This window comes from Amblyomma americanum, chromosome 3 (genome assembly GCF_052857255.1).
Source record: "Amblyomma americanum isolate KBUSLIRL-KWMA chromosome 3, ASM5285725v1, whole genome shotgun sequence".
Taxonomy (NCBI): domain Eukaryota; kingdom Metazoa; phylum Arthropoda; class Arachnida; order Ixodida; family Ixodidae; genus Amblyomma; species Amblyomma americanum.
Genome location: NC_135499.1, coordinates 182555321 through 182573770, shown reverse-complemented (window position 1 = coordinate 182573770; position 18450 = coordinate 182555321). Strand labels below are relative to the sequence as shown.

The 18450-nt window shown below is 52.5% G+C and overlaps 2 protein-coding genes across 2 annotated transcripts in view; one reads left to right on the top strand and one right to left on the bottom strand.

Moving 5' to 3' along the window:
• Positions 1-2245, bottom strand: part of EcR (Ecdysone receptor) — a 151995-nt gene extending 149750 nt beyond the window's left edge. Inside the window, exon 1 of the mRNA XM_077659100.1 lies at positions 1889-2245. The gene's annotated coding sequence lies outside the window, so the exon portion shown is untranslated. The remainder of the gene's footprint in view (positions 1-1888) is intronic.
• An 11511-nt stretch (positions 2246-13756) lies between these two features.
• Positions 13757-18106, top strand: LOC144124302 (uncharacterized). The gene has a single exon (XM_077656938.1). The coding sequence runs from the start codon at positions 13757-13759 to the stop codon at positions 18104-18106; it is 4350 nt and encodes a 1449-aa protein (XP_077513064.1).
• The last annotated feature ends 344 nt before the right edge of the window (positions 18107-18450 follow it).

Sequence of the window (18450 nt, the reverse complement as noted above, 5' to 3'; positions counted from 1 at the left end):
TTTTGCAGCTATTTCTCGAGAGATTCTCTCTTGTAAGCTCCTCGAAGGGACTGTACTGAACGTACACTGACGTTTCGCCCGCGCCCGGTGAGCAGTGCCATCGCCAGTGTCCTGGCGGTCCCTACGAAGGATGCAAACCCTCAGAAACTGACCGAGCGGCAGTATCAGAGTCCCGAAGCTAATTCGATCTTGTTCCCCACACTTTGACTTCGCACGTCCACACAGGTACAGACACTAGTCCTAAAGTTGAAACGTATTGCCTACTTTAATGATCCTGATGGCCGCATGTCTCTGCCGAGGACTGAAACACAACCTTGAAACCCGAAATGCGCACTGAACGGAGCGTGTCTGGGCAGACGAGAGAATCGCCGGGTGATCAGCGTCAAAACATTTACAAGTCAGTCCGAATATTCGGGAAGATGCCGCATAAGGAGCTGGGAGCTTCTAGCTTCGCGTGCCTGAAAGGGCAAAGGTTAGTAGTGGCAGCAATGGTCAACCAGTAGTGCACATAATGCGTTCTTATCAAACCGTAATATTGAAATAATGCGTCCTCGTACAAATGACGAATACGCAGAGTACAGAAGTTTTCTAGTCCCAAACTAGAATGGTTACCGCGAGAATCTGCTTTCAGTACCGTTCTGGAAAAGGTGAATCACGATGAATAACGGAAACACTCCTTTTTTTTTAATACTATGTCAAAGCGGCTCTTCATTTTAGTGCTCGTTTGAAAATGTTTTCGCAGGTTGTTCAGGCACATTCCAGAGGCTTCGTTGGCTACACGGACGCCAAAAGCGACACTCGGTGGCGGCCGTACAAGCACAGGCATCTGTCACTCGACCCAGGCGGCGCGTCGTTAGCGGGCCGCCGTGCTGTGCAGTCGGACTTGCTTTGAAAGTCCGTCTACAGTAGAGCAGGCTGTCTCTGATGCAGCCGTCGCTTCTGGCTGTCTGGACAACCGGTCGGACGCGTTTGATAGGGAACCCGCGGGGGCCGAGCGCGCATGCAAAAAAGCCAGAGAGAAAAAGCGAGAATGACTCGGCGAAGCGAAGAATCTGGGTTCCAGGAGAGAGAGGGGCCCGATTGCATCAGAACCGGGCCGAACCTAAAGCAGGTCAGCGGCTCCCGGCACGCCGGCAGCTCCCACGAGGCACGGACGGCTGACCAAAACATCCTAGCCGGCAGACACGCGTTGGGCGAACGCATCGGCAAAGGGGAGGGAGGGGGGGACTCCGCCGCATGACAACTCGCGAGCGAGACCCTCAGTAGCAGCATATATGTATGCGCGCAGAAGTCTGTTACGCCGTCACGATAACCCAAGCCTACGGCCCGACAGAGTCGGACGGTACGCGATAGCTGGCCTGGAAAGAGACCAAGGTAGATTTCGGCGGAGAGAGCGCAGCCCAGAATGAGGCCGGGACGCGTTAGCGAATCGATAAGGCAAGCCCGCCGGCCTCCACAACAACGCCGTGGTGGTCGTGACCGTTCGGGGACAGATTGCATGACCCGCGAGGGGGGAAAGGCTGAAGACGCCGGGTGGCGCGACTCGCGAGCACGCCGCCGCGCGTGGATCCCCGGCGAGTCGGGTGCAGGCTCCGGCCGAGAGCCGCGCCCGGGAAAGAAAAGGCCGAAACTGGGGCGCCCCCAGGGTGCTCCCCAGGCCCGCAGACGACGGCAACACAGGGCTCGGGCGCATGCGCACACGGCACGACCTTCCAAGGGGTCACCCACTGCGACTGACCGGCCTTCAAAATTAGGGTCAGCCACCGCGAGTGTCGCGCTCCCTCGCGTTACATCACCGGGGCTCCGACAGCGCGAGCAGCGGCAAAGAAACACCGGCGGCACGGACACGGGCCGCCATGTGCGCGCACGGACGGTCGGGGACACTTACCCTGGCACCCAGCGGCGACGGGATCCACACGCTGCTCGTCGGAGTTGCTGGCCGCGCGAGGACACACACCAAATCCCGGGCAACGGACGATGCGAGTGCGGCCGTAGGCCTAAACCGAGACCCGCTCGGCGTCGCAAACGCACAACACAGCACGCTATCCAAGCCGGCAGTCGCTGCTCGAGGTTGCCGCACGGGTCGTAGTCCAGACGGGCTGTTCAAGCCGCGGGCAGGCTCGGAATAAAAAAAAAAAGAGGAGGGGGAAGGGCTGCCGCCGTCGTCGAGCTTGCGAACCGCGCTGCACGCCCAGCACTTTTCCACGGCGATGGCTCGGGGCGGCAGCCTAAGTAGGGCAAGTGCGCTCAGCCAATCGCAGAGCCGCGCACGAGCCCAGCGGCGCCCCGCGGAAGCCGCACCAACTAGGCCTCTGTGGCAGCGGGGCAGTTGTGCGACTGCAGCGCCGCCGCTCCATGGCACAGTGGCCATGGCACCGGCTCCGCCGACGTCGCCGCCGCCGGGTACAACGCCCGCGCGGGACGAAGAAAGTGCTCGACGCCCGCGGCGAAGGCTATTTGCGATGCGCCGTTTCCTTTCTTCCAGCCGCTCTTTGCTCGTAAACAAATCGAGTGCGTTCTTTCCATCCGGAGCGTTCCAATTATCGCCGCAAGTGCTCTTCGTCTCCGTATTAGCCCGGGGCGCTGCGCGCCAAGCACATGTAATTCAGGTGCGGCAACCAGCAGACTGCAGCACATCAGTTTCCTTCCAGAAAATGTACTGTGCGGCAGTAACAACCGAACAGCGGTGGTACTAAATATTTAATAATAATAATAATAATAATTGGTTTTTGGGGGAAAGGAAATGGGGAATTTTGACCACCTGGGGATCTTTAACGTGCACTGACATCGCACAGCACACGGGCGCCTTAGCGTTTTGCCTCCATAAAAACGCAGCCGCCGCGGTCGGGTTCGAACCCGGGAACTCCGGATCAGTAGCCGAGCGCTCTAACCACTGAGCCACCGCGGCGCGTGGAGGCGAAACGCAAAAGGGCGCCCTTGTGCTGTGCGATGTCAGTGCACGTTAAAGATCCCCAGGTGGTCGAAATTATTCCGGAGCCCACCACTACGGCACCTCCTTCTTCCTTTGTCCTCTCAGTCCCTCCTTTATCCATTTCCTTACGGCGCGGTTCAGGTGTCCACCGAGATATGTGAGTCAGATACTGCGCCATTTCCTTTCCACAGAAACCAATTTTAATGTCAGGAAATTAATATGCCGTATGGGCATGGAATGAATAGAACGATCCTACAAATGATCGCTGAACCTGGGGCTGAAGTTTTGGGGCTTGTAGCATTAAAATTTCGATGCGTCTAAATTTTAACAGGCCGCGGTAAAAATCGCAAGCGCGGGCTCAAATATCGAGGCTCAAGATCGTATATTATACACGTCTGGCTTCGCGCGCCCTAGAAATTAGGAGTGAGCTGCGAGCAAAGTATTGCCTGAGAATTGGATGCTGAAAATAAAAACACGTAGCATAAGCCCTATTTTCGCTTTTCTGAAAGCAATGATATTTTTGTTGTTGCATGCTTGTTTTCACTGCCATTGATTGCGTTCAAAATGAAACAATAATGCTTCTCAGAAATGAAAACGCTTTCACGCGGTCCGCTTCAGAATTATGCCATGTTTTTCCGAATGTCTGTCCTAATCGTATAGAGGAGTGTCATAAACATTGCAATGTTTTTTTTTTTCCTTTATACTGATCAAAAGATCCCTCAGTCCAATGGCACAAACGTATCAAGGTTTTAACAAGCAAGTCTAAGGATGTTTAATGTGACTCCTACTACGGAACTTAAGAATGCCTTATTAATTACTGTCCATATTTTAAACAGTGGCTTATTGTCTCACCTGAAACCGGCACGTCAGCTGTTAAATTTGCTGCAACATGTTCCGAAGACGGTACTACGGAACTTAAGAATGCCTTATTAATTACTGTCCATATTTTAAACAGTGGCTTATTGTCTCACCTGAAACCGGCACGTCAGCTGTTAAAATTGCTGCAACATGCTCCGAAGACGGTCCTTCCACACAGGATCAGGGCATGCTTAAGCATGTTAGCATTCTGGATTGACAGCAGAACGTCGCGGTCCTTTTTTTTTTTACGGGCCTTGAAAGAATCAATAAATGCTTTGCAAGCCTTAATTGCCTTAATGGCCGCAAAATCCGCCATGTGCCAATATTACAAGCCTGAAGCACATTAACGCTATCTGCAATATTATGCACGCGTTCGTCTGAAAACACACTCTGTCATTTTTCTTTGATTTGACGAAGTCACATGATAAAAACATTCCCAACATGCTAAAAAGGACTCACTAAAAAAAAAACACGCGCACAATTGTTTTATTTATCCGCTCGTCTTTTGTGCGGTGTGTGGTTCTTTAATTCAACTAAGAATATGAAACAGCCATTTTGCTAAAACAGCTCGCCGAACTTCGGCGGACTTACACAGGAAGAAATAATTCGGTCATCAAAACAAAAACAGCTCGTGCCTTTCTAATGCATTATGAGTGAAATGAATGAGTGCACGCGGCCTGTGCAATACCCCAAACCAAGGGAAGAGTATGCTGACCTGCAAAAAAAAAAAGACATTGATAGTAATAAAGAAATAAAAACTCAATAAAATTGATGCGACTGTCCCAGTTGAGCACCGTCCCTATTGCATTCAATCGCCTGCCAAGTTGGTGTAGGATATGCCCTGATTGGACAGCGCACGTGTGCGCGGCCAATCGCTAAAAGTGTTAGTGACCAATGCAGAGGCAGCCATCGGCGGGGGGGGGGGGGGGGGGGGGGGGGGGGCATCACGCTAGCCACTGATAACTTCAGTCACAGACGGCAAGGCACAGCCGTCCACTCACCTCGCTCGATCGATACGCACAACGGCCACCGTTGCATGTACACGGACGAATGACCGGCGAGCGCCCAAGTGCGGTCAGAGCGTCCGGATATTCCTCGCTCCAGCTCGATTGCGCGCTACAGCTACGCGCGCGCCTTGGTAAATTTCTCATCAAGTACAGGCCATTACGGGCCACGCGCAAGAACACTGCGTGCGATGAAAACAATGGAGTCGCATTACACGGGCGGAGTTATATATGCGCGCTTATTTCGTCGGACCCGACCACAGTTGGCTGGCATATATAAAGCGCAGCACTGATTGACGGCTTGCATCGAGGAGCCCGGCGGCTGCTTGGGCTGTACGCACCTTCCTTCACTGCGATCCGCCTTCGGTAGTTATCGCTCCCGGTCTTTTGTTTCGTCGTCTCCAAGATTGGGACCTCGCTAATTACGGTCTTTGTGCCTCCAGTCGAGAACAGAGTTGCTGCCCTGGTTTGCATGTTTTCTTTCATACGCCCTGCGACAAAAATGAAAAAGGTGAAATAAATTATGAAAAAAAAAAGAAACCTCCGCCACAGCGTTTTTCTTCTCTGCGTTCTTTTCTGGGCATTAATGAGGGGTCATGGCAATAGGAATGATTGCGGTATAGAAAGAACACAAGATAACGTTGCCTCACTCTTCGATCCACTTATTTTGGTGTTGTACCCATTATATGCGGCATCCAATCATTGAAATATCCAATCTCCTTCTTTTGTTCTTGAGTTCTTCGAACGGCTTTTGACGTGCAGTAAGCTCTGGGAAAACGTATGCCTACTGTGCACACACAAAAAAAGGAAAACTCCCGGACTTTATACGATGATGGTGATGATAATGACAATGCCGCTGCCATATCATTTGCTTCCTCGTAGCCACCGTTCCCTGGGCCCGGCGTGCATAGGAATGCGCGCACGTTCGAATGGTGGGCTGGTGCGCTGGCTCAATGTTTTGTACGCTCCTCTGAACAGTGCTGCAACATTTAAACTCGGCGTGACAGACAGGTTACGGCCTAAGCTATACTGGGAGCTCCGGAGGCGACCGCGTAACCCTAAAGATCACCGATACTCGACGAATGCTATTTTCTCTTTCTTGAGCATACGTCGGCTCGACCAGAGATCCATCGAGTCATGCTATGGTCACGTGATCTCTGCCAAAGCCGGCGCATTGCACCCTCTGGAGATATGAAGGCTTCTCGTTAACATGCACGCCGCATCTGGTGAACGTGACCGTACTCATAATGGGCACGCGACCCTAGCGCCACCACACAGAGCTCCACTCCCGAGTGGTTTAGCGATGTATCGGCGGGCCAGCGAGAGAGATGGCTATCACGCTTTCCGCGGAACAGGGGCTCTTGTGTTGAATACAGCTGCGCTCTTTAACAGCTTCCCTTTTATAACCAGCCTTTCGGCGCGTTGTCTTTCTCTTTTAATTTTTTGTTTCATTTTTTCCTGCTTTGGCTTCAACTTTGACATCGGAAGTGGTGTGCAATGTCAGCGACGTTGTACCGCCGTTATACACGATGGCCGCGGCTCTGTGCGCTCTCACGCCAGTTGTATTAACGTGACTCACCTTGACTGCCTTTGCGATGTACCCTTCCCTGTATTCTTATTTTCGTAAAAATTGTTTTTTGAAAAAAAATTGGTTCGGTTTCGGAGGCAAGGAAATGGCGCAGTAATTCTCACATATCTCGGTGGACACCTGAACCGCGCCGTAAGAAAAGGAATAAAGGAGGGACTGAGAGAAGAAAGAAAGGAGGAGGTGCCGTAGTGGAGCGCTCCAGAATAATTTCGATCACCTGGGGATCTTTAACGTGCACTGACATCGCACAGCACAAAGGCGCCTTTTTACATTTCGCCTCCATCGAAACGCGGCCGCCGCGGTCGGGTTCGAACCCTTGTAGTCAGGATCAGTATCCGAGTACCCTAACCACTAAGCCATCGCGGCTGCTAATTGCCTTATTGTTTCGTTTGGTGCACTGCAGTTGACAGAATAGCCGACATTGAACGCACTTACTTGTATGATTCACCGCTGCCCACTCCCAATTACTTAGTTTTGCTCGAAGACGACAGCAGTTCCCGCTTTTCATGGCCTTGTTCCTGCCTTTTCTTTATCAACACCGCCTCCTTCCGTTCGTCCTTTTCTTACCCCGTTTGTTAACCCTCGCCAAAAGATACCGCTCTCGCTCTGGTAGCTGGCTTCACGCGGTGCGCGCAAGCGACAGGTGAAGCATCGGGCAAGCAGGAGACTGGGGAAATAAAATTCGTCAAAGGGAAAAACTTGTTTGCTATGTAGGAGAGGGACAGCCTGCTTCCAGATGACTGCATGATATTTCATTTCTGAACAACGTAACAGTAAGGAAAACTGGGAGCGAAATTGAGGCTGGGCGGAACGCAGCGAATGATCAGAGATTGTCCGGGCACGTACCGCTCAACTCGAATTCAGCTGCACCAGGTGAGAATGAAGTGCGTACTGTTCCTGTCAAGCAGCGGTAATGACCTCCGTTTCAGCCGCTGTTTAGGAGAGCGCACCGTTCCTGTTCTCGGCTCAGAAACGCTCGAGACGGTCGCGTTTTTGTCTCTGCGCCGAACGCACATCCTCTTTGCTTCCGTTACGTAGGTCGGGTAATCCTCGTCCCTCGAGCCCCGCAGCGCGATACACACGCAACGACGCGAAGCTTGCGTAAAGGCCATTCGGAGGCGTGCGCGCGCGTAGCTTATATGCATAGATAGGCGAAGGAGTTACCCGGGCTGTGGGTCGTCCACACATCGTTATCTGGGAGCAGCGCCAGCCGCGCTTATCTCTCTCGCTATCGGCCATGCATGGATCCTTGTTTACAAACAGTGCGCCGCTGGGCCATTGCTCTGGCACTGGCCGACGCTTACAGAACGAGCGCGCATTCACAATACTCAAGCAGCTCACTATCGGGTCCGCGATATCTCTTGAGCCTCTCCGATTTCTTGCTCTCCTCTTTTTTTGCATCGCAAATTGTTTTCCTGTTATAGTCAGCCCAACTTACCGCCATGTTTACGAGTTTCTTTCTGAGTGTGGCTGACACTTCAGAAGCCTCTTTGCAGGATTTCTGCAGCCGCCGTACACACGAAGGTTCGCCTGAACCAGATTTATTGGTCCTTTAAACACGACGCTGGCACCGGCAGCCGCTGAATTGACGGCACGTGGCCACGGTAATGCTCATTCGCAGCCGAACTCAGCCGGCGTTCAATATACCATGCACGCTCGCTCTGTGTGTTTTTGCATTGGGGCAGTTTTATATCCGTTCCCCTGCGCCCACTCGCCCTCGAGCTACTATTGATTGAACGTGAACTACCGAAACGCATGCGAACGAAATAACGAAGGAGCGAACGAAAAACGCACGCTTATTGTGAGGAAAGCTAGGAATGACTCAATAATTGTCGCGCTGTCGGTCGTGAGGGAAGGAATGATGAAAGAGTCGCAGTAGCGGAGGGCTCCTGAGCGATTCCGACCATTTGGGGTTATTTGCTGCGCACTGGCATTGCACAGAACGCAAGCGCATTTGCATTTCGCCCCCATCGAAATGCAGCCGGAGTTTAATGGATCCTGGGCCCTCGTAACACGGGGCTGTAGAATACATCGCGTGAATGGCGGTTATTAGCCCATGTACTACTCTCTGTGTGCACGATACAGAACATCCAAAAATAGCATCCAAGAATTAAGTGACTTGTGGCTCTCACACTACATCTATACTGTATGCTAAATGTTTGTCGGGACGCACAAAGATGACCAAAGATCGCTAATGTTGAACAGTTTACAGATAACTGTTCAGCCGTTTAAAGCCGCACTATAGGCGAGATCAACGCAGATTTAGTGTAAAACTGAACAAATCATTTAGGGCATTACTTCGCGATCATTTCACGAGCAAGGCTACACACTTCCGCGAGGCAGTTTCTGGCTCGCCTCCTTCAACCGTGAGTTAATACGAACAGGGATGCCTCCAGCCACTTTTCTACCCAACCGCTATACAGCTACATTCTGTGCATACTGCCGACTTCAAACATGTTCGACCGTTGTGCAAGAGAGCCCTTTCCACACGAATCGAAATTTTTTTCAAATGGCCCGTAGGAGCGGCCTGACTCAAACACTTGTAGCTTATCGCTATAACTCAATACTTCGGCAGCAAAATGCATTTCACTCAGGCGTGCCGCCTGTCATGATGATGGATGACATGATTATGATGAACGATTCATTGTCTAAAAAGACTAGAAACGCGCATTTCCGCTATTAACACCTCCTCTGAATTAGACCGCTAAAGTAACCAGATTGTAATTAGCGACTTATAAACAAAATCTTTGCCAAGTTATGAGACTGAACTTTAGGCACATACGAATTACGACCCCTGTAAGCCTATTTCTTCCATCTATTATGAGGTGTAAATATGCAGGCATTACTGGATATTTTTTGCTGGAAAACTGCGTAAAAATCAGGGAGCAACCCTTAACTGTCCTCATCATTAGAAGCGGTGACGATAAAATAAACCTTGATCGCTGGACACGACGTCGCTACGGCTGGCTTGCTTCATCACACAGACAAGCGAGCGAACGTGACACGTGGATTGGCGACCAAGATCACGTTATCGCTTGTTGTCCGTGTGCCGGAAGGCGGCGGCAGAAGCGGTAACCGGAATGGCGCTCTTTTTTTTTTTTTTGACTGCGCAGTGTACTCAACGTTGCAGACAATGAGGGAGCCGTAAATGCCGCTTACAGCAACACGAGTGCCACCTTGCGGGCGAATATTAGGTGGGCCCTGCGAACACTGCAGAGCGTAAAAGTTACGCGGGTGATGATCCCAAACAACGTAAGGGACAAACAAGCAAGATAAGCAATGCAGGCAGAAGGACTTTTATCTCGCGTGAAAGAGACCGCAGAGGCGAACACTTGAAGACAGTCCGCGCTGCACAGCCGAGCACTGGTATCGAAGGGGTCTTTGCCTGCCGTTTCCGAAGGGCACGCGTGAATTGTATGCTTCGAACTTCGTGTGCTATAGCTTCGTTGTGAGTGCGTGATTTACTATTCGCCAACGTTATCTCCTTTTCGTACGTATGTTTGCACACTGTCCTGAAAATACGTGAACATATTTGTTAAAAGGCCGAATAAAAAAATAACTCAAGCACAGTCAGCACAGTTTGCCCAGAACACGACATGGCCCGGACAAACATGCAGTACACACTGTGGGGATAGCACATACCAATTCAGTTCCCGTTTTTGAACCTTCACTAGGCTCGTCAAAACCGGGCCTCGCGTGAGCCACACTACAGATTTGCAACAACTGCGCATGCGCGAAACCGAGTGACGTCACGCGGAGCGCAGGTGGCCGCTGCTGCCGCAGCCGTCGTCGCCGCCGCGCGCTGCCTCCGTCGTCTGACCTTTCGCCATGGAAGGAGAAGACCCAGAAGTGGTAGCATGGGAGTTCGAGATTTTAATAGCCTTGTATAACGATTGTACAAGCTTTGTATACCTAATACAACACATTTTGGAAAAGCTAGAAAGGTATACCCAAATTGTAACCCTATGTATGAAACCTTAAGCTAAACCACGAGCATCGCCACGAAGCTTTTCGCTTCGAGATATCCAGGCTTAACACTTTAGCCAAGCCTCAGCCCAACTTTTTATGTTCCTGTGCTGCATAGTTGAAACAAGTCGTACTCCAAAATCGCCGACAGTGCAGTACGTTGCTAAAACACAAAAGGAGTGTTCGCTAAGCTTGAACTGTGCCACATATAAAAGGAGTGGTAAGGTTTTAACGTAGTTCAACCGAGTAGACGTACGAAAACGTGCGTTCATTCTGCGCCTCTTCTTTCTGGCATCTGCATGTACACGCAACCGCGTTTCTCGCTCCTCATCGTCACACCCTCTCTCCGCTCGGCGGCAGCTGGCGCGACACTCCTCCGAGCTTCCTCCCATTGCAACTTGCGCGACGTTCCGCCGAACGAACGAGAGCTTACCCGAGTTATTCCGGTGCTTCACACAAGACAAGATTCTTGTTCGTGGTTGGTACGCCTGGAACAATGCATTCGCACGAATACGCCTCCAATCCTGGGAATATTGCACGAGAAGACCGAAGCGAATGCTATAGACTACGACCGTGCACTTCCCGTTCGTTAAAAGCGCGCTTGAGATCACAAAACGGAGGAAAGCCTACATGCGTAGCGAGGATGCCTTCAGAAAAAGGCAGACCCCGACCAGTTGTTGACGGCGTTCGCCGAACGACGGATGAATCCAGCTGAGAAAGCACGGACTGCGACAGAAAGGAGGCGGTTGCGCGATTGCAATGTAAACGCAGAGTGTAATATTGCTTTACTATGTACGCGCGCTCGCGTCACAGATATCCGCCGATTTACAATCCGGAAAACACAGATACGCCTATGGGATGACATGCGGCTTCTAGAAATCTGACAGCATGTTGCCGAGATGCAACAACCCCTGCATGCGGTAAAGAATAAAAACCGCGGGGTTTTAATTGGGGGATAAATGCTTTTCCCCACTTGACTGCGCCTGACACCGTTTAAAACCGCCGGACCCCACCCCGTGATCGCGTACGCTACCGAACGCACGCCGACCACGGCGGGCCTTGCTCCGAGGGAACAAAGGAATGACAGTCTCGCTGACACAAATATGTATTTATTGCCACAACAGCAATATAGACAGCTAGCAATGAAATGCGCTCAGGAATCGAGGTCGTCCGACTCGCCAGCAAGGTTACGAGCGAATGTTCAGCTACACTATAGCAAGGGGAAACTCCAGACGGGACGAGGTGTGAGGGACCGTTTTCCCCGCCACTTCCTCGCCCCACTGGCGAAGAGGGCAGCGCACGCCGACGATCCCAGCCGAAGAGGGTTTGCTCTCCCGCGCGCAGCGGTCACGCTGTCAGTGGCGCTCATGGATGGGTGGATACGGCTGAACCCTTTGAATCGGGCGGTGGCTCAAGCCACCTAGCCTTGACTCGTAAAATTTTACTCTTGTCTTGATTTTAACAACCAATAAGATAACCTTCGCTTCGTTACTTCTAACCTCTTAAAATCTACTTTCCCTTCACTGTCCTTAAACCCCAATGCCTTGGATAAATCAGCCCCGCTGCTTTCCACTGTAGGGTGAAGCCCTTTACAGAAAAGTATCAAGTGTTCAGCCGTTTCCTCCTCCTCTCCGCAAGCACCGCACAACGTGTCTATGTCGTAGTACCTGACTCTATATGTCTTAGTCCGCAAAACTCCAGTCCTGGCCTCGAACAACAAAGAGCTTCCCCTGCAATTATCATAGATATTTTTTTTAGCAATTTCCAGCTTAAAGTCCTGTATGTTCCCAGTGCCGATTACGTCAGGATCCCCGTTTTCCACAGAGCTCTCTCTGTTTAACCTTTTTCTTAGCCGACACTGCTGATTTCTCTTTAATGAGCCAAACGCGGGGAGGTGCATGCGTACGGTTCTTCTATGATATTTTAAGCATTTGTGGCACAAGGCTTTAGCATCAAGCTGTGCGACAGTTGGCGACGACAGAATCAGCACTCGCCTCGATCGGCTGCCGTGTGCGACAACTGTGTGGCCACATATATGCCCGCAGAGACGCTTCGAAAGTGTGCACGTGAGGGCTTTTAATAAAGGACATGTTTCAATCAGTCAAGCGCTTTTCAAACCGCAGCCGCTTTTCCATTTCGCAGAAAGCAGTAAATACCATACGCTCTTGTATCGCGCTCGACTAACACCTCGCAAAACACGTTCAGCACATGTGTGTGCGTGTGCGTACTCGGAGCTGGAATCTGCGGCCGCTCTCGTGAAAGGCCTCGAGCACCAGCGCAATATCAGCCGGGCGCACGAAATTAACAGCCGAAATATTTTGTGAATCAGAACTACGCGATCTTACTATGAAGCGAGCATTTCTGCTTGCGACGTGGTGAGACGATATTGAAACAGAATTCGCGCTGGTTGCGATTTTGCACCGCGGCGGTTAAGCCCGGCGACGGGGCTCCATCCTAAACATCCGCGCCTGCACCCCCCCCCCCCCCCCCCCTCTTCTGTCTGGTCTCCGACCGGGAGAAAGCAGTTGTTTGGCCGATGATCTCTTGTACGCGGAATTCCGTCTGGGGCTCCGGCGAGGCCAGCCAGGGGCTCGGCGCGGGACGTTTCGGCGCGATAGTTTACGTTCGTCGCAGCCTCTGATTCGTCGGTCCCGGGCCCCGGGCTGTCCGGGGACTGTGAGAGAGGGAGATGGGGACGCTGCGGGGGGGGGGGGGGACTGTAGAATGCGGCGGAGGGTAGTCGGAGTGGAGATTTTGGATGTGGCGGTGTGCTGGCTAACCGCGCGTGTGTGTGAAGTGTCAGCCGAGAGGTGGTCGGCTCGTCGCGAAGTGTCTGGCCAGCGAGTAGCGACTCCGGGGACCCGGCAGCGACAGCCCGACGCCATCTCGGACCGGACCTCAACCACCCGAACAGCTAAGCCCCGCCACTCCCGCCTTTACGAACTCTATCCTTAATTCTGTCCTTAAAAAGTGCTTTGTATACTTGTATTTCTTCTCATCTGTCATCTTAGACTTTGTGTGCAGAATCTAAAACTTGTTCTGTCTGTTCAGTTCCCATGTTTTGTTGTAATTGATGACATGATAAGTGTTGTTCCGCTTTGCTAATTAAATTCCTTCACCCTTATTACCGACTCCTGTGTCGTGTCTCCGGTCAGCCGCTGGTCAGGCGTGGACCTATCGCTGGTTAGCCACTCGGTCCTGCTTAAGGTCTGGCACCTGAGTGGAGGTGTTTGTCTCTCCTCCCCTAGAATTGGTATCAGAGAGTGTGGAGCCCATTGTATGCGTGCTCCCACTCCGTGACAAACTGGCGTCCGCGACAGGACCCTGTGCTAACCCCGACTGGCGCTGACCGCGAGACAGCGATACAGACGTATACGGTTTTTTTTTTTGACTGCTGGTGTGAACACGATGGCGGAAACAGAACGCTTAGTCGCACTAGGTAAGGAGTTAGGTCTGGAGGGAGCAGAGCTGCGCGAGTTCCTGAGGGAAGAGAGAGCGGCGGAACGCGAGCGCCGCAGGCTGGAAGACGAGCGAGAGAAAGAGCGTGATGCGCGGGAGAAGGAGCGAGATGCGCGGGAGAAGGAGCGCTCTGATCGAAAACTCCAGGAAATTGATAAGGAGATGGCACTCCTTCAGTTAAGGGCGAATTCCAACATTAGTGGCAGTTCGGTCAGCGAACCGAGCTCGTCGACGATGCCAACCCGAGCGCTTGGAGTTCGTCCACACAAGTTGATGGCCCCATTTAACGAAAAGGGTGATGACCTGGACGCGTATTTGACGCGGTTTGAGCGGGTGGCGGCAGCCCAACAGTGGCCACGGGAGCAGTGGGCCACTGCGCTTAGCACTTGCCTCACAGGAGAAGCATTGAATGTGTTTGGCCGAATGCCGGCTCCTGACTCGAATGACTACGATAAAGTGAAGCTTGCGCTGCTCCTCAGATTTCGGTTGACAGAAGAGGGATTCCGCCAGAAGTTTCGGAACGAAACGCCCAACGACCACGAGACTCCCTCGCAGTTCGTGTCTCGACTGGGGAACTACTGGGGAAGATGGATAGAACTGTCGAAAACAGACAAGACATACGAGGGGGTGAAAGGGCTAATTTTAGCCGAGCAATTGTTGGAAAACTGTGCGCCTGCAATGGTGACGTTTATAAGAGAAAAGCGGAGCACGGACCTGAAGGAATTGGTTCAACGAGCAGATGAATATGTGATGGCACGAGGGACCATCAACTTTGGCCGAAGAGGCTCCAAGACGGATAGCCTGGTCGCTGGCGAGATGACCGAACAGCCGCGTGGCCCGGGGACGCGTTCACGGTGCTACATCTGCTCGCGACCAGGGCACATTGCGGCACAGTGCAGGGCGAACCGTGGCCCTCCAGTGCAAAAGAATCGGACGCCATCTACCTCCGGGAACGTGTCTACATGTATTGAGGATGGCTATTTAGAATTGAAGGGTGGACAACGTGTCCCGGTCGTCAACATGACTGCGTTGTCAGGGGCGCCTGACTTGCCGGTCGTAGAGGGCTTGATCAGTGGAAGGAAGGGTCGAGTGCTCAGGGATACAGGTTGTAACATGGTGATCGTCAACCGCAGCTTCGTGAAGGACGAAGAAATGACCGGGGACTACCGGATCGTGTACTTGGTAGACCGCTCTGCTAAGTTCTTGCCTGAGGCCCGCATTCATATCGACACCCCATACTACCGAGGGGAAGTTACAGCGGGGTGCATGGAGGAGCCCCTCTTCGACCTTGTCCTCGGAAACATTGAAGGGGTACGACGTCCAGGAGCACCAGATACTGAGTGGAAACCGCAGAATTCGGAAGAGACAGAAGCTCCTCCAAAGGAGCACCATGATTCATGCGACAAGTGCCCCGACCAGGTTACCATGCCCACGGCGGCGGTCACGACCCGCCAGCAAGCGGCCCGACAATCCCAAGAGGGATTCCGTAAGCTACGGGCGCCTGCTACTCTCCCTGATGTCAGCCCTGACCAGATGAGGCAAGACCAACGGGAGGACAGTAGCCTCCTAGTTTGCTTCGAGGCAGACAAGCAGAGAAAGAGGACGAGGTGCAAGGGAGGCAGTTCGTTCACATTCGGTCTCCGGGATGGCCTGCTGTACCGAGAGTACGTTCCCGGCACCGGAGCGAAGACGACACAGCTCGTGGTGCCCCAGAAGCATCGCGAGAAGGTTCTCCAGTTGGCACATGGGGGGCTGATGGCAGGGCATCTCGGCAGAAAAAAGACTACAGACCGCATTCTCGCGGACTTCTTTTGGCCGGGTTTACAGGGAGATGTGAGCAGGTTTGTCGCATCGTGCGACATATGCCAGAAAACCGTGGCGCGAGGCGCAGTGCGGAAGGTTCCCTTGGAGCGGGTGCCTCTCGTTGACACCCCCTTCAGCAAAGTCGCTGTGGATATAGTGGGACCCCTCAAGCCTACCACACGCCGAGGCAACCGCTATATTCTGACGTTGATAGATTACGCCACCCGATTTCCAGAGGCAGTAGCCCTGCCGAGTATCGAGACAGAGAGGGTCGCCGAGGCACTTCTGCATATATTTGCACGGGTAGGAGTACCGGAAGAGATGCTCAGCGATCGAGGATCAAACTTTACTTCCGAACTTATGGCTGAGGTGGGGCGCCTTTTATCTCTGCGGCTGAAAACGACGACTCCCTACCACCCCATGGCGAATGGTCTGGTGGAGAAAATGAATGGCACCTTGAAGAAGATGTTGCGTCGAATGTGTGCTGAACAGCCCAAGGACTGGGATAGATTCATCGAACCTCTTCTTTTCGCTTACCGGGAGGTAGCCCAGGCGAGCACGGGTTTCTCACCATTTGAGCTCCTTTACGGACGCAATGTGCGGGGACCGCTTGCCATCTTACGAGAACTGTGGACGGGCAGTAGGATTGAGGAAGAGGTGAAGACAGCTTACGAGTATGTCATTGACCTTAAAGAAAGATTGGAGACGACGTGCCAAATTGCTCATGAAGCACTGACCCAAGCAGGAGAGCGGTACAAGGCATACTATGACAATCGAGCCCGGCCACGACAGCTGCAAGAGGGGGACCAAGTGCTTCTTTTATTGCCCACTGAGCATAACAAACTCACCATGAGATGGAGGGGACCCTATCCAGTCGTGGGAAGAAAAGGCGAAGTGGATTACGTTGTTGACGTCGAGGGCACTACGAGAATGTTTCATATCAACATGTTAAAGAAATATAATGCCCGCGAGACGCGACCAGAACTCCCGGTGCAGACTGTTGCTACAGTAGCAGCGGACGAGGCGTGCACCGAGCTGATGTGGCCATTGGATGAGCAGGTGGGCCCCCAAGACATCGCCATAGCGGGCCAACTGACACCGCAACAGGTGAAGGAACTGCGGGGACTGGCGTTAACCTATCAGGACGTTTTCACGGAACAACCAGGCTTCACGACATGGGCTGAGTGCTCTTTACCTACGACGACGAATAAGCCCATCTATGTGAAGCAATATCCACTACCTCAGGCAGTCCAGCAAGCAGTCGAGAAAGAGGTGTCCAGCATGCTACAGATGGGAGTGATCGAGAGGTCACGCTCCCCGCACAACGCCCCGGTCGTTTTGGTTAAGAAACCGGACGGTTGCTACCGGTTTTGCGTGGATTTCCGGAAACTCAATGATGTGCTGGTCACAGATGCGGAACCTATTCCTCGCGCGGACTGCCTAATCGCCGAAGTTGGGGCAAGAAGGTACTTCTCTAAAATGGATCTTGCAAAGGGATATTGGCAAGTGCCTCTGGAGGAAGAGTCAAAAGAAAAGACCGCCTTTTCAACTCCCAGCGGACATTACCAGTTCAAAAACATGCCATTCGGCATAAAAACGGCACCGGCAGTATTCGCAAAGCTAATGAGGAGAGTGCTCGAAGGAATTGACAACGTCTACCACTATTATGACGATGTTTTGGTAGCGACAGAAAGCTGGCAGGACCACATGACAGCACTCCGCCTCGCTCTCGCACGGATACGGGCAGCCGGACTGACGATCCATCCAAAGAAGTGTCACTTGGGTTTTGAGGAACTCTCTTTCCTCGGGCACACCATTGGAAGGGGCAGCCTAGGCCCAATGAAGGCCATTTTGGGCAAGATCCGCGATTCTCCGAGACCGAAGACCAAGCGCCAAGTTCGGGCATTCTTGGGACTGTCGGGTTACTACCGGGAGTTCATACCAAACTACGCCAGTGTTGCGGCTCCCCTGACGGACCTGACTAAGAAGCTGATGCCCAACACCGTTAAGTGGGGGGACCGGGAGCAACACGCCTTCACAGAACTGAAGCGGCTGCTCTCAGAGCCACCCATCCTACAGGTGGCTGATTTCAAAAAAGATTTCGTCCTTCGCACAGACGCCTCCGACCAGGGTCTTGGGGCGGTGCTCCTCCAGGGAAAAGAGGGGGTGCTGCACCCCGTCGCCTACGCAAGTAGGAAGCTACTACAAAGAGAGCGAGCCTACTCAGCAGTCGAGAAGGAAGGCCTCGCAATCGTTTGGGCCATCAAACGATTTAATTTTTTTTTGTATGGGCGAAGGTTCACCCTCCAGACCGATCACCAACCACTCAAATACATCCGCGAGGCGCAGTTTATGAACTCGCGACTGCTCCGTTGGGCCCTCCTACTCCAGGAGTATGATTTCACGGTCGAAAACATACGTGGGAAAGACAATGTCGGGGCTGATTACCTCAGCCGGGTTTGGGAGCCCGTCGCCCGACGAGTTGATGATCTCTAGAGATCAAGAATTTTTCGCTTGAATTTGTGTAACGAGTTCGTTCTTCAGCGTGTGTCTATTAAATGCTTGTGCACGCCTGTATTCCGCAGTAATATGTCAGTGGGTTTTGCCTGTATTTCGCAGTATTATCTGGATGTGTCTGTGCTATGTATTCAGTACAATATGCATGCCGCACACAGCGAAGCGCGCGCGACTTCTGTTTTTGATATGGTAATGTTATCAGGGATAACATTCTTGACGCGGGGGTGGTGAAACAGAATTCGCGCTGGTTGCGATTTTGCACCGCGGCGGTTAAGCCCGGCGACGGGGCTCCATCCTAAACATCCGCGCCTGCACCCCCCCCC

What these genes read in the sequence shown, in the direction of transcription:
- LOC144124302 (XM_077656938.1), top strand. Translation starts at nt 13,757, where the DNA reads ATGGCGGAAACAGAACGCTTAGTCGCACTAGGTAAGGAGTTAGGTCTG.